This window comes from Agelaius phoeniceus (assembly GCF_051311805.1).
Source record: "Agelaius phoeniceus isolate bAgePho1 chromosome W unlocalized genomic scaffold, bAgePho1.hap1 SUPER_W_unloc_1, whole genome shotgun sequence".
NCBI classification, from domain to species: Eukaryota; Metazoa; Chordata; class Aves; order Passeriformes; family Icteridae; genus Agelaius; species Agelaius phoeniceus.
Window position 1 is genome coordinate 5655296 of NW_027509866.1, and position 21409 is coordinate 5676704.

The 21409-nt window shown below is 54.4% G+C and overlaps 1 protein-coding gene and 1 pseudogene across 1 annotated transcript; one reads left to right on the forward strand and one right to left on the reverse strand.

Annotated features, from left to right (window-relative positions):
• Nucleotides 1-4895: 4895 nt before the first annotated feature.
• LOC143692512 (olfactory receptor 14A16-like) lies at nt 4896-5828 on the reverse strand. Its single transcript, XM_077172753.1, has one exon. The coding sequence runs from the start codon at nt 5826-5828 to the stop codon at nt 4896-4898; it is 933 nt and encodes a 310-aa protein (XP_077028868.1).
• A 5991-nt stretch (nt 5829-11819) lies between these two features.
• LOC143692461 (uncharacterized) overlaps nt 11820-21409 on the forward strand; it is a 44698-nt pseudogene continuing 35108 nt past the window's right edge.

The following is a 21409-nucleotide window of genomic DNA, read 5'->3' on the forward strand; positions in this document are numbered from 1 at the left end:
TCCTGCAATGTGGTCGTCCCTCCACGAGGTGGCGCTGTCGCCTGCCTGGACAACCTTGATGACGACACGAACTCCATCGGTTTTTGCTCAGCAGACTGCAACGCTCGCGACCGTGTTTGAGACCGAGTTTGCATGGCTGTTGACTGAGCTGGCATTGAGGGCTGAATACTTGAGCGTTTCTTTTGAGTGGAAGGGGTTTGAACCGTAGGGTTTGAGGCTAAAGGCATCGGTCCCGGAGAGGGGGTGGAGCCCCGGGATGTCGAACCCCGAGCATGGCCCCTCCTTTTTGCCCCAGACGTCACAGAGGATCGGACCCGCCCCCGACCTCTCTCCGCCGGCACTTCCCGCGCATGCGTGCCTTCGGGGACGCCCTCTGCCTCCCCTGTACTGACGTCACTGTCTCCGTCCCGCTCCACCTCCGAAGTCTCCTCCCTATTGTCTGTTCCTGCCCCTCTCTCCTCCTCCTCTGACGCTGTATCCACACCCCCCGCCGAAGCGCGCAGCCCCCCCTCCGCGGGTGTCCCCTTTCTCGCTGCGATTCGAGCCGATCTCCGGGTCCAGACTTCTGGGTCTGACGTCACCACCGCGCGTCTCCTGCGTCCCTCCACAGCAGCTCGCCGGAGCTCTGCAGCTGCTCCGCCCTTGCTGCCCGTGTCTGACGCTGCCGCGCTGGTTTGAGAGGTCTCCCCGGCCATTCCCTGAGCTTTGCTCGACCCGCGCACTCTTGGCACCGCTCCAGAGGTGGCCGCCGCCGCTCTTGGCGTTGCGCTCGCAAAAGCCGCACGGAAACCCGTGTCCCCCATCGCCTCCACGCCCCCCCCGCTGGCCACCGCCGCTTCCGCGCCGCCGCGCCTGCCGCGAGAGAGTGCATCCCCCCTCCCCGCTTGTTCCCTTTGAACCCCCCTCCCCAACTCCGCCACGTTTTCCACCTCCTCCCCCTCTGATTCCTGCGAATCGGGACGGTACACTCCTAAAGAGTGGCCTGCTTCCTCGATATCACTGGGAGAAAACCTCATTTCATCAGGGAGCGGAATGGTATCATCAGTGTCTGAGTCGGAGTCTGAAGCCCCTGCACTCTCTGGGGTCTCAGGGTGCTTTAGGGTTCCCTTGGGTTTTCGGGATGGTGGGACTGAAGGCAATGCCATTTCTCCTTGTCCTCTTTTCTCGGGCACCTTTTCCCCCGGGCCAATTGAGATCAGAGCCAATCTCTGCTTGGAGCCTTGCTCTGCTCCCTCTGCCCTTGTGGGACTCGCAACAACTTGTTGCCTGGCCGACCCCCTAAATTGAGTCAAGGTCGCCTCTAACATAATTCTTGCTGGAGACAGCAATTTTAAGGCTGTCTTATCCTCATTGATGGCTAGAAAATATAGATGTCTGTTAACTTCTTGCCAAAAGCCTACTTCAAATAACAACCTTGTTTTGGAGTACGGGTAATTACACCGCACCCACAGCAATAATTCTCTAAGCTTTTTCTTTGGGATCCCCTTAGTGTGTGTGTCTGCCACGCCTTGTAGGTCGGACAGAATCTCTATTTGTTTCTGGGAAAGTGTACCCCCCATGTTCTTAATTCTTGACCTTCTCACCGAATTTATGTCGTCAGAGCAGTCCGAAGGCTCCTGGTCTCTGCCTGCAGGTCACAGGAGATGGATCTGGAGGCGCCTTTCCGATTCCGATCCGGGCTGTTCTGCTATGAACTTTCTTCGGCCGAAGTGGAGTGCGATGTCCTCTGTGGCTGCTGCGTTTTCAGATTCTCCTGGCTGCTTTCTGGCTGTTTTCCCGAGGAGTTATCAGTGCTCTCCTGGGAATAAGTCCAGCTCGGGAGCTGCCCACTCGTTGCTTCAAGGCTGCCCCTGTGCAAGAGGTGCACAGCAGAGCTCACCGTGGCTCAGCGAGTGCTGCTGGATGCTGCTGGATCGCCGGTCGCTGCCGAGCTGCTCCCGGGTCGCCGCCGGGTGCCCACCCAGGGACGCCAGATGTCGGGTTCGGCTGTCTGTCTCTGCCCCGACACAGGTAGAGTGGTTCTTGGGTGGCACGCGATGCAAAGGATGAGTCTGGACTCTTCAGCTTTTCGGTCTTCTGATTGTTTATTATTTCTTATCTACAAAATTTTCTGTCTGCCCAACAGAGGTCTGATCTGCAAGCAGTCACAGGCACTCTCTGACCACCCACGGGGCGGTCATGTCTTTTTATACTAAAATTTACGTACACAATATTTACCTTTATTTCCCAATGCTTTTCACCCATGTTAGCAAGTGCACCTTCACCAGAAACCAATCCCCAAGTGCCAACATCATCACAGGAGATGGAGGACAAGAAGAAGAAAGAAGAAGGACGAGACACGCCCTGATCCCTCCATCTTGTCTCCATAACCCCCCTGTACCAAAAACCTTAAAGTTTATATCACACCCTCTAAATGTGTCTCTTTTACACCTTTTACTCTAAAGTGATTCTCTTGTCCTCAAACTCTTGTTACTTCTGTGGATGGATCAAAATCAAGCCACCAAACACTCTTGGCAACATTCCAGGATTTCCGAGACCCCCAAGGGTTCTCCTGGCATCTCTGGACATCGGGAACGATGTGCTGAGATCTCACATGGGATCAGATGGGATCCATCCCAGGGGGATGAGGGAGCTGTGGATGAGCTCCCCAAGCTGCTCTCCATCATTTACCATCAGTCCTGGCTCAGCAGGGAGGGCCCAGAGCACTGGAGGTGCCAGTGTGAGCCCATCCCCAGGAAGGGCTGGAAGGAGGAGCTGGGGAACTCCAGGCCTGTCAGCCTGACCTGGGTGCCCGGCAAGGTTATGGAACAGATCACCTTGAGTGCCACCACAGGGCACCCACAGGATGGCCCAGGGATCAGAGCCAGCCAGCGTGGATTTAGGGCTGGCAGGTCCTGCCTGACCAACCTGGTCTCCTTTTATGCCCAGGTGACCCACCTGTGGATGGGGGAAAGGCTGTGGATGTTGTGTGCCTGGACTCCAGCAGAGCCTTTGACTCTGTCTCTGACAGCATTCCCTGGAAAAGCTGCAGCCCACGGCTTGGGCAGGTTCCCTCCTGGCTGGGAGATTTAAGAGCTGGCTGGAGGCTGGGCCCAGAGAGTGGTGGGGATGGGGCTGCACCCAGCTGGTGTCCAGGCACTGGTGCTGTCCCCAGGGATCTGTGCTGGGCCCAGTCCTGTTTAATATCTTCACTGATGGTCTGGCTGAGGGGATCGAGTCCAGCATTCACAAATTGCAGATGGCACCAAGCTGGGTGTGAGTGTGGATCTGCTGGAGGGCAGGACAAGAAGACACAGCCTTAAGCTGCACCAGGGGAGGCTCAGGCTGGACAATAGGAAGGAGTTCTTCACAGAAAGGGTGAGTGGGAACTGGAATGGGCTGGCCAGGGGGGAGGTGGCAGAGTCACTGTCCCTCTCCAGTGGCACTCAGTGGCACGGTCTGGGTGACAAGGCACTATTAGGGCATTGCTTGGACTTGATGATCCCAAAGGTCTTTTCCAGCCTATTTGATTCTGTCATTCTCTGATGATTGGGACACTCTGGGGCCATTGTGACACTGCAGGGCCTCGTGGAACTTAGAGGACCATGGTGACACCGTGCAGCCCCACAGAACCAGGGCTCCATGGTGGTGCTGTGGGGCCAAATGGACCCAGGGAGTGCCCCGTGACACTCTGGGTCCTTGTGGAACCACAGAGGCCATTGTGACACTGCAGGGCCTCGTGTAACCAAGGGGTTTCACCATTTTGACACTGCTAAACCAAGGGGACCATTGGGAGACTGCAGGGCCCAGTGGAATCAAGGGGCCGTTCTGACACTGTGGGGCCTCATGGCACCAAGGGGACAGTGTGACACTGCAGGATCCTGTGTAACCAAGGGGCCACTGTGACACGATGGGGCCTCAAGGGATCTGGAAGAACGTTGTGACACTGTGTGGCCTTGTGGAAACAAGGAGTCCATTGTGACACTGAGGGGACTTGTGGAAGCACAGAGACCATGGTGACAGTGTGGGACCTCATGTGACCATGGGGCCATTGTGACACCCTGGGGCCCCATTGAACCAAGGAGTCCACTGTGAAACTGCAGCACCAACGAGAACATTGTGACACTGTGAAGCCCCACGGAACCAAGGAGACCATTGTACTCTGCATGGTCTCATGGAACCAAGAAGGCCAGTGTGACAGTGCAGGGCCTGGTGTGACCAAGAGGCCATTGTGACACTGAGGGGCCCCATGGAACCAAGGACATCGTCACAAATGTCACACAGCTGGATGTGAGTGTTGATCTGCTGGAGGGTCAGAGGGCTCTGCACAGTTACTTGGACAGGCTGGATCCAGGGGATGAATCCAACAACGTGAGGTTTAACAAATCCAAGTGCCAGGCCCTGCTATTTGGCCCAGTGCTACAGGCTGGGGACAGAGTGGCTGGAGAGCAGCCAGGCAGAAAGGGACCTGCAGGGACAGATGGACAGCAGGCTGGACATGAGGCAGCAGTGTGCCCAGGTGGCCAAGAAGGCCAATGGCTCCTGGCCTGGATCAGGAATGGTGTGGCCAGCAGGAGCAGAGCTTTTGTGCCAGCACTGATCTGCCCCCAGCTCTGCACACAGACATTGCTGCTGCAGCTCCAGAGAAGGCAACAAAAGGGCATCTCTGGAAAAAACTTTGCTGGGAGATCCTTTAGTTGCTTTAAAGGCACCGAGAGCACAGCCCCTCATTGACACAGTCTGTGGCCACAAGGAATGTGGAGAGAATAAAAATGAGACATGGCAGAAACATTAACATTTCATTTTGGACAATCTGAAAAATGTAAAAAAAAGAAAAAAAATCTCCAAGATGAAACCAACAAGAAGTATCAAAGATGACTTTTATTACAAGTAGTTTTCAGAAATTGGCCAGCAGTTTAATGTTTCTGTAACCATCCAGTCATCAGTGTCCACACTGCAGCCTTGAGCTCCTGGTTCCTCAGGCTGTAGATGAGGGGGTTCAGGGCTGGAGGCACCACCGAGTACAGAACTGACAGGGCCAGATTCAGGGATGGGGAGGACATGGAGGGGGGCTTCAGGTGAGCAAAGATAACACTGCTGAGGAACAGGGAGACGACAGCCAGGTGAGGGAGGCAGGTGGAAAAGGCTTTGTGCCGTCCCTGCTCAGAGGGGATCCTCAGCACAGCCCTGAAAATCTGCACATAGGAGAAAACAATGAACACAAAACAGCCAAATGATAAACAGGAGCTAACAGCAATGAGCCCCACTTCCCTGAGGTTTGAGTGTGAGCAGGAGAGCTTAAGGATCTGTGGGATTTCACAGAAGAACTGACCCAGGGCATTGCCATGGCACAGGGGCAGGGAAAATGTATTGGCCGTGTGCATGAGAGCATGGAGAAAGGCACTGGCCCAGGCAGCTGCTGCCATGTGGGCACAAGCTCTGCTGCCCAGGAGGGTCCCGTAGTGCAGGGGTTTGCAGATGGACATGTAGCGGTCGTAGCACATGATGGTCAGCAAATAAAACTCTGCTGAGATGAAGAACAGGAAGAAAAAGAGCTGTGCAGCGCATCCAGTGTAGGAGATGTTGCTGGTGTCCCAGAGGGAATTGTGCATGGCTTTGGGGACAGTGGTGCAGATGGAGCCCAGGTCAGCGAGGGCCAGGTTGAGCAGGAAGAAGAACATGGGCGTGTGCAGGTGGTGGCCGCAGGCTACGGCGCTGATGATGAGGCCGTTGCCCAGGAGGGCAGCCAGGGAGATGCCCAGCAAGAGGCAGAAGTGCAGGAGCTGCAGCTGCCGCGTGTCTGCCAATGCCAGCAGCAGGAAGTGCCTGATGGAGCTGCTGTTCGACATTTGCTGTGTCGCCTTGGCATGAGGATCTGTAAGAAAAGTAATCATGGAATAGTTGGGTTTGGAGAGGACTTGAAATATCCCAGCACAGCCTGGGGGCACTTTCCCCCCACTGCCTGCCCAGGGCTCTGCTGCCTGGAGCTGTCCCTGCCAGCAGCTGCTTCCCTGTGCCCAGGGCTGGGCCCTGCCAGTGCTGCCAGAGCCCAGCCCAGCCCTGGGGGCTCAGCTCTGCCCTGCAGAGCCCTCCCAGCTCAGGCACTGCCCAGGGGCAGCTCTGGCTCTGCAGGCTCTGATGGCAACGTCAGAGCAACCCTGAGGAGGCTGGAAAAGCAACACTGATGCTGCCTGTGAGGGGCCCTGTGCTGATTTCTATAACTCCGTTGTTTTGTAAGATCTGAGAAATAAAATTTTTATTCTTATTAACCTGAATTGGGAGAATAATATCTATGAGCAGTTTCCCATACCAGCAACCCTGAGCAGTAGAATAAAAAAGCAGGATTTTCCCCTTTATGCAGCCCCTGCCTCACTGTGCACCCTGTATAATCTATTTGGAAATGTTCTGCAGTTCAATGCCATGCTGGGAGCAGCCCTGAACAATGCAGCATCCTCCCCACACAAGGAGAACACTTCCATGCCTCACCAGCTGCCTCCCCCCACCCAGATCTTGTCCCCCAGTGCTGGGAGCAGCTGCCAGGGCTGGCTGAGAGCTGTCCCTGGCAGGCAGCAGAGTCCCTGCCCCAGCACAGCGCCCTGGGCTGCAGGACCCTGCTCTGCAGGACAGCCCTGGGCACCCCTGGCTGCTCTGCACAAGAGACAAGCAGAGAATGGACTCACAGGCTCTGCAGGCATTGGCATGTTCCAGCTGCAGGAGATGGCTCCAGGAGCTGCAGCTGCATTGTCCTGCAGCCAGAGGTTCCTGTGCCAAGGGCTGGCAGTGATTGTGCCCCAGGCACTTCTCAGCCCCTTCCCAGCCCTGACTGATTGAAGCTCTCTGTGCCTCTGGGCTGTGCCCGGGCTGGCTGCAGGCAGTGCCCCAGCCCTGCTGGGCTGGCACAAGAGCTGCTCATCCAGAGAAATGTGCTTTTGAAGCTCTTCTTGGTGAGCAGGAGCTGCCTCTGTGCCAGGAGCCCAGCCCAGCTCAGCAGCACAGACACAGCACAAGGACTTTAATCAGCCTCTGGGGCTTTGTGCTCAGGCCCTGAGAGGGAGCTGAAGAAACCTCTCCAGAGCTCCAAGGCAGAATCCAACTCCAAACTTTCTTGGACTTTTAATGGTCCCAGTGAGGGACACGACTGAGCAAGTGTCCCCAGGTCCCAGGCAGAGCAGAGAACTGCAGGCAGTGATGACAGGTGGGGACAAAGAGAAGCCAAGTCTTGGTGCCCTGGGCCACAGCAGGGTCTGTGCCAGCAAGGGCTGGGAGGAGACACCTTGTCCTGAGGCCCTGGGGCCTCCTGGCCCAGCCCCAGCCAGGCTGGGCACTGTCAGCCCCTTGTGCTGCCCTCAGCATCCCCCCCTAGCCCACATCCCAGTGGCCTCAAGGATCTGCTGCAAGGAGTCCCTGGGGAGCCTTGCTCAGCAATGGCCCTGGGGGCTCCTTCATGCTCCCTGCAGGGACTGCAGCTTTTTCAAAGGACTTTGGCTTTGGCTTTTGCCTTGGAGTCTCTGAGAGGTTTGTGCAATCATGGCCTCCAATTATCTGCTGTAATTAGTCCCTGGAGAGGCTTTGTCAGTAACAACACTCACTGGGGCTCATTAATACTTCAGGGTACTTCAGTTATTTGAAGGTACTTGGTGTTTCCCTTTTGATACAGACTCTGTGAGAGGTTTGTGCAATCATGGCTCCAATTATCTGCTTTAATGAGTCCCTGGAGAGCTTTGCATTGGCACTCAGTGGGGCTCAGTAATGCTTTGAGCTTCTCAAAATTTTTAAGGTAGTTTGGAATTTCCTTTCCACATTGAGACTCTGAAAGGTTTTTGGTCAATCCTGGCCTCCAGTTCTCTCCTCCAAGGAGTCCAGGAGGAGCCTGTGTTGGGGATGAACCTCAGTTTGACCCATTCAAGCTCTGAGACACTTTTGGGTTTTCCTCTGACTTTGACTCCTGGAAAGGTTTTTGCAATCTCCTCTCAGGCCCTGAGGTTCCAGGGCTCAGCTCCAAATGCACCACAGTGCTCATCAGGATGCAGCAAGTCCTGACAAACCATGGCTCCGCCTTGATTTCCCTCTGCTCTAATGCAGTTTATCAGGAATGTATCTGGAGTGAGTTTGGTTTGCTAATTTGAGATTTCTCAGCCAATGCATCTATTCGTGCAGTGGGATCAGTGTTGGCTAATTACCATTGCACTCACTGTAATATATTTACTCATTTCCTGCTGTGAGATAGGATTAGGAGAAAGGCAAAGTAGGCTCAAAATTTTAAAGGGGTATATTGAAAAGTTTATTATCAGTGAATAGAAGAAAGAATAATAAGAATCTGAACACTTCTCCTCTCCCTACAACCTTTTCTTTCTTACTGACAATGTAAGGAGACAAAACCTGAAAGTTTCAGTCAGTTTACACCATCTAGAACAGTCTTTCTTCAGTTCACTTAGGCAGAGGAGTCTCTCTTTCATGCTATGGAGACTTCTCCATAAGAAAAAAGTTCTCTCGTGGCTCTCAATTCCCATGAATACCAGGTGCCCAGAAAATCTGCAATTGTGAAGTCCCTCCCATTTTTCACAGCTTTCCCCACAGCTGTGTTTATGGGCAATGTCAACTTATGGGGTTTGAGTTTAAAGATGAGCTGTTCAAGAGCAAAGATTCTCTTCACCTATTTCTGAAATCATCTTCATCTCTGAGAACAGAGATCTTCTTCTTCTCTCCCTGATAGCACAGGATCTCATTACTCTTCTCTCTTTCTCTGTTTAAACTTCTCATGGGATCACAGCTACTTATCATTTGCTTACTTTAGCATGGAGGTTTTTGCTGAACAAGTCATCTCCCCATATTTTAAATTAGTTATAGGGAAAAAGAGAGTCTGATGTATCAATTACATCCTTCCCCATAGCTTTACAAGAGGATTTCAGCCCCCAGATCAAGGCATCTCCTCATCCCTCCCATCTGGGGCTCAACTTCCTCTTCAGCGACCTCGGTGTCTTCATGTTGCTCCTCTGTGTGCCTGCAGTTTGTCCTTTTCTCTCACTGGAGGGAGGATGGAAGCACTGAAAGAGTTCATATCTCACCCGGGGCCTGCAGATGGTTCCGTGACCCCGGCCGGGCTCGGTGCTTGCGGCCGGAGCTGTTTTATGATGGAGGTTTCTGCAGCGGCTGCACTGGGGCTGTGTCAGGATGGGCCGCGCTGGGGCAGGGCCAGGACCTCAGCAGCCAGGCCAGAGCACAGCAGCAGCACGGCCGGGGCCGATGGCTTTTCCTGCCCCTGCCCGGGGCTTGCGGCTGAAGCCCAAGGGTGGCAGAATCTTGGCCGAGCCGGCCCGGCCCGGGGCTGCTCCTGGGGCCCGGCGGATCCTGGCTGGGCCCGGGCTGGCGGCGGGGCAGGGCTCAGCAGGGCCCAGATGTTCCCAACTGCAGCCATGGCCCGGCCCGGCCTCGGCCCCGCGGCCTCCCCTGCCCTGCCCGGCAGCCGATGGGGCCTGGCGGGGTCCCTGGGAAGGGGCCCGGCCCCACGGCAGGAGCCGCCCGGCCCGGCCTGGCTGAGACGGGGCCGGGTCAGCCTTGTTACCTCTGTGCCAGCCAGAAGGGAAAGAGACCCTCCCAGGCTTTCCCATCTTTAACATGTGTCTTCACAGAGGCGTGTACAGTTTCTTTCGTGGTTTAACAGATTGTCAATTCTCAAAGCTGATTACTGATTGGTTTTTTTGTCAGACACGGAGGAAACTGCTAGCAGCTTCTCTTAGAACATCACTTCTGTGATGCAAAACCCTCACAACATCACAGAGCACAGAGTTCCTTTGTCCATATGTAGTGTTCATGTGCCCAAGTCCTCAAAAACACTTCTTGGGAGATCTCTGGGCCCTCCCCAAGGTGTTTTCAACTGAAAGCATTCAGCTCAGAATATAAGAAAATCACCAGAGGATAGGGCCAGCCTGACCTGTCTGTCCTGGCTACTTTTGTCTGGGAGCAATCTTTGGACATGTGGAATTTGGGAAGCCAAATTCTCATTTTGGCCATGGACCCTGGACATGAATGTTCATTCTTTTCCATAGGAAGGAAGGAACAGAGCCCCAGTGTTTGCCAGGCAGAAGAGAGTGACCACCAGAGGACAAGGCAGCCAGAAGTGGCAGGTTTTTTTCTGAGAGAAACCCTTGCATATAGGAAAATTTTTTGAGAGAATACCAATTTTGGCAATGGACATTTACAAAGAGGGATGGTTCTTTTCTATAGCAAGAAAAGCACAGAGCCCCAGTGTTCCAGGAGCTGATGAGAGGCAGCCCTTGACATCCCAACATCAGCCAGACCTGTCAGGGGACCCCTGGGAAGCCAAACCAGCCAGGTCTGTTCCATGTTCCCTCAGTTCCATCAGGCCCCACAGTGTCCCAATGGTCCCTTGCTTCCCTGAGGCCCTGAAGAGTCATAATGCCCCCTTGGTGACACCAGGCCCTGAAGGGTCCCAATGGTCTCCATGGTTCCATCAGGCCCCACAGAGCCATAATGGTCTCTGGGTTCCATGAAACCCCACTGTGTCACCATGGCCCCTTGGTTCCATGGGCTCCAGTGGTGCCACAATGATCCCCTTGGTTCCATGAGGTCCCCACAGTGTCCCAGTGATCTCCATGGGAAGGGAAGGACCCAGCCCCAGTGTTGCAGGGGCAGCCACCAGAGGTCCAGGCCACCCAGGCTTGATGGTACTGGCAGATTGTGCCTGGGAGCAACCCTTGGATATACAGAATTTTGGAGGTGGAATCCCAATTTCAGACATGGACACCTGGAGGATAAGGATGGTTGTTTTCCATTGGAAAGAAAGCACGGAACACTGATTCAAGAGTGACATATGGGGATCTATGGGAAGCATTGGGGATCGTTTCTGCACCTCGTGACCCAACAGAAGCTTCTCTAATAAACTTTGCCTGAAGCTCCCACTGTGCCCATCACAGGAACCCATGTGAGTGTCTGGGACATCCCGGCTCTTTGGCATCCTGGGAACTCCTGGGATGTCACCATGGAATGGCTGTGACTGCCTCTGACCACAGGGCTCTTTACCATCCCAGAAACGCCTGGGAGGTCTCCATGGAGCCCCTGTCTCTGCCTGTGACATTCCAGCTCTGGAACAGCCTGGAGATTCTTGGAAAGTCCCCATGGAACCCTTCTGAGGGCCTGTGACAAATCTGATCCTTAGTAGGCAACCATCACCAGTCCACTGTTGCTATGGGCAGTTTCCATAGCAACCATCACCAGCCCCCTGTTGCTATGCTCAGTCCCTTGGCAGCTCCATGGAGACCCCATGCCAGAGGTGGTTTCCATGGCCACCAAGGCTGGCACCAGCTGGGATGCTCGGTTTCCACGGGCCGGGCTTCAGGAATGGGATTCCCCAATTTCCTGCTCCCGCTAAAACCGCGCTGCCCTCGCTGCCCTCCCGCCTCCCATGGAAAGCACAAAAGGCAAAGATCCCAGGCTGGGAAAAGAACAATTTATTGGGAACAGCAACGAGATAAAGAACAAAGAGGAACAGAAACAATATTGATAACAGAAGGGATAAATAAAACCGTTTACAGAAAAAACTACAACATCAACAACTAGTTCTTCCTGGCAATGTATTTCCTCCTGTCTGGAAAGGACACCCTTTTCCTCAGGGGGAGAGAGAGAGAGTCCCTTTCCTGCCCCTGGCAATGACCTGAGGTGGGAGTGAATGTAATGACAGGGCCATGGCCAGACCCCCATGTTCTCCAACCCCACATCATGTCATTGGCAGGGGCAGGAAAAGAAACAGGTGTCTTCCCAGCATGGATCACAGGGAACATGGATCACCAGGGCTCTGACCAACGTGGTGTCTCCAATGGGGGATGAAGCTGGAGTGGTGCATGAAGATGTTCCTGCAGTTGAGGCATGTGCAGGGCTTCTTTTACTGGTGCCTCCGTTGGTGTCTGGTCAAGTGAGAGCTGCTGGTGAAGCTCTTCCCACACTGGGGACACTCGTAGGGCCTCTCCCCAGTGTGGATGCGCCGGTGGGTGACGAGGGTGGAGTTGTGCTTGAAGCCCTTCCCGCAGTCGGGGCAGAGGAAGGGCCTCTCATCCGTGTGAATTCGCTGGTGCTGGAGGAGCTGAGAGCTGGTGTGAAACCTCTTCCCACACTCGGGGCACTGGTAGGGCCGCTCCCCAGTGTGGATCATTTGGTGGATGTTCATTTGGGTCTTCCTACTAAAGGTCATCCCACATTCCCCACAGTTGTATGGCCTTTCCCCAGTGTGGATCCTCTGGTGGCAGATCAAGAGAGATTTCTGCCTAAATCTCTTCCCACATTCCCCACATTCATAGGGTCGTTCCCTGGTGTGGGTCTTCTGGTGGGAGATCAGGTTAGAGTTCTGGCTGAAGCTCATCCCACATCCCCCACACTTGTAGGGCTTCTCCCCGGTGTGGATCCGCTGGTGCCTGATGAGGTGGGAGTTGCGCTTGAAGCCCATCCCACAGTCAGGGCAGCGGAAGGGCCTCTCATCCGTGTGAATCTGCGGATGCTGGAGGAGATCAGAGCTGGTTTAAAACCTCTTCTGACACTGGGGACACTCGTAGGGCCTCTCCCTCTCCCCGGCGTGGATGCGCTGGTGGGTGATGAGGGTGGAGTTGCGCTTGAAGCTCTTCCCACAGTCAGGGCAGCGGAAGGGCCTCTCCTCAGTGTGAATCTGCTGGTGCTGGAGGAGACTGGAGCTGGTCTGAAACCTCTTCTGACACTCAGGACACTCGTAGGGCCTCTCCCCAGTGTGGATGCGTTGGTGGGTGATGAGGGCAGAGCTGCAGCTGAAGCCCTTCCCACACTCCCCACACTCGTAGGGCCATTCCCCCGTGTGGATCATCTGGTGGCTGATCAGGGTGTTGCTCTGCCTGAAGCTCTTCCCACACTCCAAGCACTTGTGGGGCTTCTCCCCATCATGAAGCTGCTCATGGGCCACCAGCTCTGAGCTCTGGCTGAAGCTCTGTCCACCTTCCTGGCTCAGGGTGGGTCTTTCCTCCTCAGAGCACCCTGGGCTGGGTTTGCAGCCCCTCCTCTTATGGGATCTCTGGGGCTTTTCCTCCCCATTGGATTCCTGTGCCCTGGAGTCACTCAAAATGGCCTCATCCATGAGTTTCTGCTGTGGGGATTTCTCCTCTCTGGTCTCCATCCTCAGTTTCTTCCCGGGGGGAGGCAGGACAAGGAGAGGATGGGATTTGCCTCCGTGCCAGAGGGAAGGGGAAGGAGATCCCCCCAGTGCATCCCCGGCAGGACGGGGTTGGCAGCAGGGTTGTCCTGCAGCCGGGGGCTGTGCTGGGCTGGGAGATGGAGCAGGAGAGAGGGGGAAAGGGGCACTGACTTCCTCCTCACCTTCCTGAATGTCCCGGGGCTCCTTCCTCTTCCTTGCAGACTCCTCCTCCATCTGGCAAAAGTTTGGGGATGTGAAATCCTGTTTTGGGAGGAAAGCAAGGGATGAGCGCATTGAATTTTGTACTTGTTTGAAGGCAAACCTGGGGAGGGTCTAAACCAGGATTACAATTTAATAAGAAAATGAAGATCAAGGCAATGATACAGAAACACTGCCTTAAACTGACAGAGTCAGGATATAACCTGACACCCTGTTGCTGGTCAGGCTGGTGGCAGCAGTCCCATTAAATGGTGGCTGCAGTCCTGTGTGAGTGATGAACGTGATTCTGTCCAAGCAGTGATCCTGTAGAAGTGTCTGGTCTTCCTCTGAAGGTCCAGGGGTGGTTCTGGAGCTCTTGTCCTCTGGGAATCCAGTAGGCAAGCTGCTCCTGGTGTTGCAAGGCTCAGCTTATATGCAGGTAGGAATGCTTGGATCCTCACCCTGGGCGGAGCATCCCACAATGGGATGATGGAATTTTATCAGTCCTGCAGTGACACTCAATGGCCCATTCCCAGAAGATATCTCCCCTGGAGGGCGTTATCAGGGCTGATTCATGGAAGAGATCAAGAACACTGCCCCACCTGTTTCTAGCAGTTGATGAAGATGGGGATTGCAAACATGCATTTGGTTCCATCTTACACTGCAGCCTGAAACAGTGGGGGAATCCCTGCTCAGGGGGTGAACACCACCCCCCTTACCCAAACTGGCTCAGGTGTAAAACCCCCACCCCGGGAAGGCCACACACACAGGGGACAATGTCACACTTGCCCTGCCCCAGGGGAGGTCTCTGTCCCTCTCACTCCCTTGCTGTCCCTCCCTTTTCTCTTTCTTTCCATCTCTCTCTACCTCACATTTACTGTTCAATAAAATGCACGTAGGATTTGGTCTTGTTAGCACCTTAATTGGGGCAGAGGCATCTCTCTAACAATTTTCTTAACCAGAATGTGACATTATTCTGGCACTGTGAGTTTAGGCACTGTTGTCTGACCCCAGGTGCCTTTTACAACAGCATGGTACCCTCCTCTGAGGAGGTTGTGGTTCTTCCTGGAAGAATTCTTGGAAACTTGGACACAGTCCCTCCTTCCTCCTGGGGAACTTACAGGAGGATTGATGAGGAAAATGGCTGTCGTGGGTGGCCAGTGAAAAAGAAAATATTTTGTTGTCCTTCTTTGAAAAGTTTGTTAAAAACACTGGAGGAAAGGGAGCAAATGATATCAGAGTGACTGATAGAGTTCATTTACTCCAGGGTGAGAAACACAAGGCTGCTGAAAGTCCCACAAGAAGCCCAGCTCTAGTAGCTCAATTCCCAAATAACTCCAGCCAGGGGTCTCTGGGAGGATTTTTTTGGAGCGTGTTCGGAGCCGGCAGATCCCGGACTCGAGCCCCGGATATCTCCGGGCTCCCTAAGAGGAGCTTTTTCGGGGGCAGAGGAGCCGCGATCGCCCCTCGGGAGGGTCCCGGGGGGTCCACGTGGGGATGGCCCGGTACCGACGGGGCGGGACATTGGTTTTGGTGATCCCCGTGAGAGCCGGGGCTGTGGAATGGGGGACCCCCGGGGTGGGGAGAGGGGAAGGGGCGATAGCGGAGCTGGGGCACCCCCGGCAGCCCAGAGATGAGGCGGGGACGGGACCCCCTGACCCTGACAGGGGCGCGTCCTGGGGTGACTTCATGATGCTCGTGCCCCATCGGTCCGTTTAGCCCAGAAATGAGTTCTGCACCTTTAAGGCTGGTTCTGAGAGCCAAGGGGAGGAGGAAGAAGCTGCAGTTTGTTTTCATACACTGCACTCACTCCTCCACATTCCGGCTCCTGGATGGACAGAGGGCAGGACTGAGCTCTCCTTTGCTTTTAGTTAGTGTTTAGCTCTCTGAGGCAGAGAAGTTCCCTGGACTATTGTTTTTCTTTTTCTTTGGAGCTGTTTAAACCTGCTCTGGACTGAACACGCAGAACACCACCGGCATCTCCCACCTATGGCCCACTGGGCTGAGCCTGGGTCGCGGCATTTCCAATACAGGAGGGACTGATAAGAGACTGATAAGAGACTGATAAGAGAGTGATAAGAGACTGATAAGACACTGAGTGAGCCAAGCCCCAGCCCAAGGAGGGACTTTCGGAGTTTGTCACCTATTTTCCAGCAGCAGGAGGTTTTATTGCTTAATATTGTTCAATTTTTGTGCTGGTGAATGCTTTGCCTGTTAAATAAAGTGTTTTTTTCCACTTTTATCCAAGGAAATATTTTCCCGAACTGGCTGAGGGTGGGGCTGCTGAATCTGCATTCCAGAGGAAACTCCTTTTGGAGGTTTTCTCCCAAATTTGCCCTAAAGCAGGACAGGGTGGTTGGAAGAGGGGGGAAGCCCAAGAGGCTGGATTGAGGGGAGGCTGGAGAGAGGGACCTTGGGACCCCAAAATCCACCTGCATCCCTTAGCAGGACCCTGGAGAGGGGGGGATCCCCAGGACCCATGGGATCCCCAACAGCCCAGAGACAGGGGACCACCAGAACCCCAGAGGGATGAGACTGGAAATGGGACACTCCTGGTGGCGCTTTTTTTATTCACTCTTGATTTTTGGAGGTTTTTATGGACATCATGTGACTTCTAGAGATGGACTTGGGTGGGAGGAATCCCCAACCCAAGGCATTCATACCTTGTTTCTCCCCAAATCAGTATTTTCCCCAAACCTTCCCACAGTGACATCCCCTCCTGTCCTGCTCTGGGTGAGCTCAGTCCCAAACCTGACCCTGATCCTGGTCTCAATCTCACTCCATGTTCAGACACACTCACAGTTCTGTATTTAATCCCATCCCAGCCCCAAACTCATCTAGCCCCAGACCCAATCCCAACCCCAGCCCTAAAGCCAATCCCATGTCTAGCCTTAACCCCAATCCCAGCTCTAATCCAAATCTCAGCCCCAACTCCAAGCCCAGCCCCAATTCCAGCCCCTTCCTAAATCCTCAGCCCCAAACCAAATCCCAGGCTCAGCCCTTCTGGGGCTTTGGGGGTGTCTCTGTCCCTGTGACCCCGATGATGTTTGGGTGGGGTCCCAGCAGGGCTGAGAGGGACAGAGACCCCCCCGGCCTCGCCAGGGGTGAGAAGGTGGCAGAGCCCCCCCAGCCCCGAGCAGCCTCAGCGGTGAGAGGGACACAGAGCCCCTGGTGCCCAGCCCTGCACAGGCATTGCCTGAGGCCAGAGGGATGGAGACCCCCCGAGCATCCCCCAGGGCCAGGGGACAGAGAGCCCCGAGCATCCCCTGGGCTGAGAGGGACAGAGACTGCCCCGAGCACCCCCTGGCACAGGGGAGAGAGGGAGGGAGACCCCCCAGGCATTCCCTGGGTGAGAATGATGGAGACCCCTGGGGAATGGCCTGGGGTGACAGGGACAGGGACACCCCTGGGGAATGGCCTGGGGTGACAGGGACAGCCCTGGGGAATGGCCTGGGGTGACAGGGACAGGGACACCCCTGGGGAATGGCCTGGGGTCACAGGGATGGGGACAAACCCTCCCAAGCCCCTCCCAAGCATCCCCCAGTGTGAGAGGCTCAGAGACCCCTTGAGCATCCACTGGGCACCGGACAAAGTAAAATTGTTTCTTGACAGAAATCAAACTTAACCCTACATAAAATGCCTTGAAGTTGCTCTTCCCTAAACACAATTGTGATGGAAATGCAAACAAATCCCAAACATTAATAAACTGAAGTACAAGCAATTCTGTGGCAATTCCAATTTCCACTGGTTTCTGCACAGCTCCAGCTCCGCTGCTGGCGCATTCTGATAAAAGAAAGGTGGAAATTCGGCCCAATATAGAGTATGAAAAGGAAGGGAAAGCTCTGTGTAGCTGTCACAAAGGTGACAGGGACAATGAGACAAATGATTCTCACACTTGGCAAAGCCCACCAGCCTGTGAATTTGGGAGTTATTTGGGAATTTAGCTGCTTGAGCTGGGCTTCTTTGAGACTTTCAGCAGCCCTGTGTTCCTCACCTTGGGGTGAATGAACCTTGTTAGTTTCGCTGGTATTTTTTCTCCCTTTCCTCCAGTGATTTTAACAAGCTGTTCAAGAAAGGGCATCAAAATATTTTCTTTACACTGGCCACCGACAACAGCCATTTTCCTCATCAGTTCTCCTGTAAGTTGCTCAGAGGAAGCTGCGTCCAAGTTTCCAAGAGTTCCTCCAGAGAGAACCACAACCTCCTCAGAGGAGGGAACAATGCTGTTGTCAAAGTCACTTGGGGTCAGAGAACAGTGCCCTGAACTCACTGTGCCAAAATAATATCACAATCAGGTTAGTAAAATTGTTAGAGAGATGCCTCTGCCCCAATTAAAGTGCTAATGAGACCAAATCCAAAGTGGATTTTATTGAACAGTAAATGCGGGGTAAAGAGAGAGATGGAAAGAAAGAGTAAAGGGGGAAGAGCAAGGGAGTGACAGGGACAGAGACCTCCCCTGGGGCAGGGCAAGTGTGACATTGTCCCCTGTGTGTGTGGCCTTCCCGGGGTGGGGGTTTTACACCTGAGCCAGTTTGGGTAAGGGGGGTGGTGTTCACCCCCTGAGCAGGGATTCCCCCACTGTTTCAGGCTGCAATGTAAGATGGAACCAAATGCATGTTTTCAATGCCCATCTTCATCAACTGCTATAAACAGGTGGGGCAGGGTTCTTGATCTCTTCCATGACTCAGCCCTGATAACGCCCTCCAGGGGAGATATCTTCTGGGAATGGGCCATTGAGTGTCACTTCAGGACTGATAAAATTCCATCTTCCCATTGTGGGATGCTCCGCCCAGGGGGAGGATCCAAGCATTCCTACCTGGATATAAGCTGAGCCTTGCAACACCAGGAGCAGCTTGCCGACTGGATTCCCAGAGGACAAGAGCTCCAGAACCACCACTGGACCTTCAGAGGAAGACCAGACACTTCTACAGGATCACTGCTTGGACAGAATCACGCTCATCACTCCCACAGGACTGCAGCCACCATTTAATGGGACTGCTGCCACCACCCTGACCAACAGGGTGTCAGGTTATATCCTGACTCTGTCAGTTTAAGGCAGTGTTTCTGTATCATTGCCTTGATCTTCTTTTCTTATTAAATTGTAATTCTGGTTTAGACTCTCCCCAAGGTTTGTCTTCAAACCAGTAAAAATTCAATGCGCTCATCCCTTGCTTTCCTCCCAAAACAGGATTTCACATCCCCAAACCTTTGCCAGATGGAGGAGGAGGCTGCAAGGAAGAGGAAGGAGCCCCGGGACACGCAGGCAGGTGAGGAGGAAGTCAGTGCCCCTTTCCCCCTCTCTCCTGCTCCATCTCCCAGCCTAGCACAGCCCCCGGCTGCAGGACAACCCTGCTGCCAACCCCGTCCTGCTGGGGATGCACTGGGGGGATCTCCTTCCCCTTCCCTGTGGCACGGAGGCAAATCCCATCCTCCCCTTGTCCTTCCTCCCCCAGAGAAGGAGGTGAGGATGGAGACCAGGGAGGACAAATCCCCACAGCAGAACCTCATGGAAGAGGCCATTTTTAGTGGCTCCAGGGCACAGGAATCCAATGGGGAGGAAAATCCCCAGAGATCCCACAGGAGGAGGGGCTCCAAACCCAGCCCAGGGTGCTCTTAGGAGGAAAGACCCAACCTGAGCCAGGAAGGTGGACAGAGCTTCAGCCAGAGCTCAGAGCTGGTGGTCCATGGGCAGCTTCATGATGGGGAGAAGCCCCACAAGTGCTTGGAGTGTGGGAAGAGCTTCAGGCAGAGCAGCACCCTGATCAGCCACCAGATGATCCACACTGGGGAATGGCCCTACGAGTGTGGGGAGTGTGGGAAAGGCTTCAGCTGCAGCTCTGCCCTCATCATCCACCAACGCATCCACACTGGGGAGAGGCCCTACGAGTGTCCTGAGTGTCAGAAGAGGTTTAAGACCAGCTCCAGTCTCCTCCAGCACCAGCAGATTCACACTGAGGAGAGGCCCTTCCGCTGCCCCAACTGTGGGAAGGGCTTCAAGCACAACTCCACCCTCATCACCCACCAGCGCATCCACGCTGGGGAGAGGGAGAGGCCCTACGAGTGTCCCCAGTGTCAGAAGAGGTTTTACACCAGCTCTGATCTCCTCCTGCATGAGTGCATTCACACGGATGAGAGGCCCTTCTGCTGCCCTGACTGTGGGAAGGGCTTCAAGCGCAACTCCCACCTCATCAGGCACCAGCGGATCCACACCCAGGAGAAGCCCTATGAGTGTGGGGAATGTGGGATGAGCTTCAGCCAGAACTCTAACCTGATCTCCCATCAGAAGACCCACACCAGGGAACGACCCTATGAATGTGGGGAATGTGGGAAGAGATTTAGGCAGAAATCTCTCTTGATCTGCCACCAGAGGATCCACACTGGGGAAAGGCCATACAACTGCGGGGAATGTGGGATGACCTTTAGTAGGAAGACCCAAATGAACATCCACCAAATGATCCACAGTGGGGAGCGGCCCTACAAGTGCCCCGAGTGTGGGAAGAGGTTTCACACCAGCTCTCAGCTCCTCCAGCACCAGCGCATTCACACGGATGAGAGGCCCTTCCTCTGCCCCGACTGCGGGAAGGGCTTCAAGCACAACTCCACCCTCGTCACCCACCGGCGCATCCACACTGGGGAGAGGCCCTACGAGTGTCCCCAGTGTGGGAAGAGCTTCACCAGCAGCTCTCACTTGACAAAACACCAACGGAGGCACCAGTAAAAGAAGCCCTGCACATGCCCCAACTGCAGGAACAGCTTCATGAACCGCTCCAGCTTTATCCCCCATTGGAGACACCACGTTGGTCAGAGCCCTGGTGATCCATGTTCCCCATGATCCATGCTGGGAAGACACCTGTTTCTTTTCCTGCCCCTGCCAATGACATGATGTGGGGTTGGAGAACATGAGGGTCTGGCCATGGCCCTGTCATTACATTCACTCCCACCTCAGGTCATTGCCAGGGGCAGGAAAGGGACTCTCTCTCTCTCCCCCTGAGGAAAAGGGTGTCCTTTCCAGACAGGAGGAAATACATTGCCAGGAAGAACTAGTTGTTGATGTTGTAGTTTTTTCTGTAAACAGTTTTATTTATCCCTTCTGTTATCAATATTGTTTCTGTTCCTGTTTGTTCTTTATCTCGTTGCTGTTCCCAATAAATTGTTCTTCTCCCAGCCCGGGATCTTTGCCTTTTGTGCTTTCCATGGCAGGCGGGAGGGCAGCGAGGACAGCGCGGTTTTAGCGGGAGCAGGAAATTGGGGAATCCCATTCCTGAAGCCCGGCCCGTGGAAACCGAGCATCCCAGCAGGTGCCAGCCTTGGTGGCCATGGAAACCACCCCTGGCATGGGGTCTCCATGGAGCTGCCAAGGGACTGAGCATAGGAACAGGGGGCTGGTGATGGTGTCCATGGAAACTGCCCATAGCAACAGTGGACTGGTGATGGTTGCCTACTAAGGATCAGATTTGTCACAGGCCCTCAGAAGGGTTCCATGAATCTCCAGGCTGTTCCAGAGCTGGAATGTCACACACAGAGACAGGGGCTCCATGGAGACCTCCCAGGCGTTTCTGGGATGGTAAAGAGCCCTGTGGTCAGAGGCAGTCACAGCCATTCCATGGTGACATCCCAGGAGTTCCCAGGATGCCAAAGAGCCGGGATGTCCCAGACACTATGGGTTCCTGTGATGGGCACAGTGGGAGCTTCAGGCAAAGTTTATTAGAGAAGCTCCTGTTGGGTCACGAGGTGCAGAAACGATCCCCAATGCTTCCCATAGATCCCCAAATGTCACTGTTGAATCAGTGTTCCGTGCTTTCTTTCCAATGGAAAACAACCATCCTTATCCTCCAGGTGTCCATGTCTGAAATTGGGATTCCACCTCCAAAATTCTGTATATCCAAGGATTGCTCCCAGGCACAATCTGCCAGTACCATCAAGCCTGGGTGGCCTGGACCTCTGGTGACTACCCCTGCAACACTGGGGCTGGGTTCTTCCCTTCCCATGGAGACCACTGGGACAATGTGGGGCCCCATGGAAGTGAGGGAACATGGAATAGGTCTGGCTGGCTTGGCCTCCCAG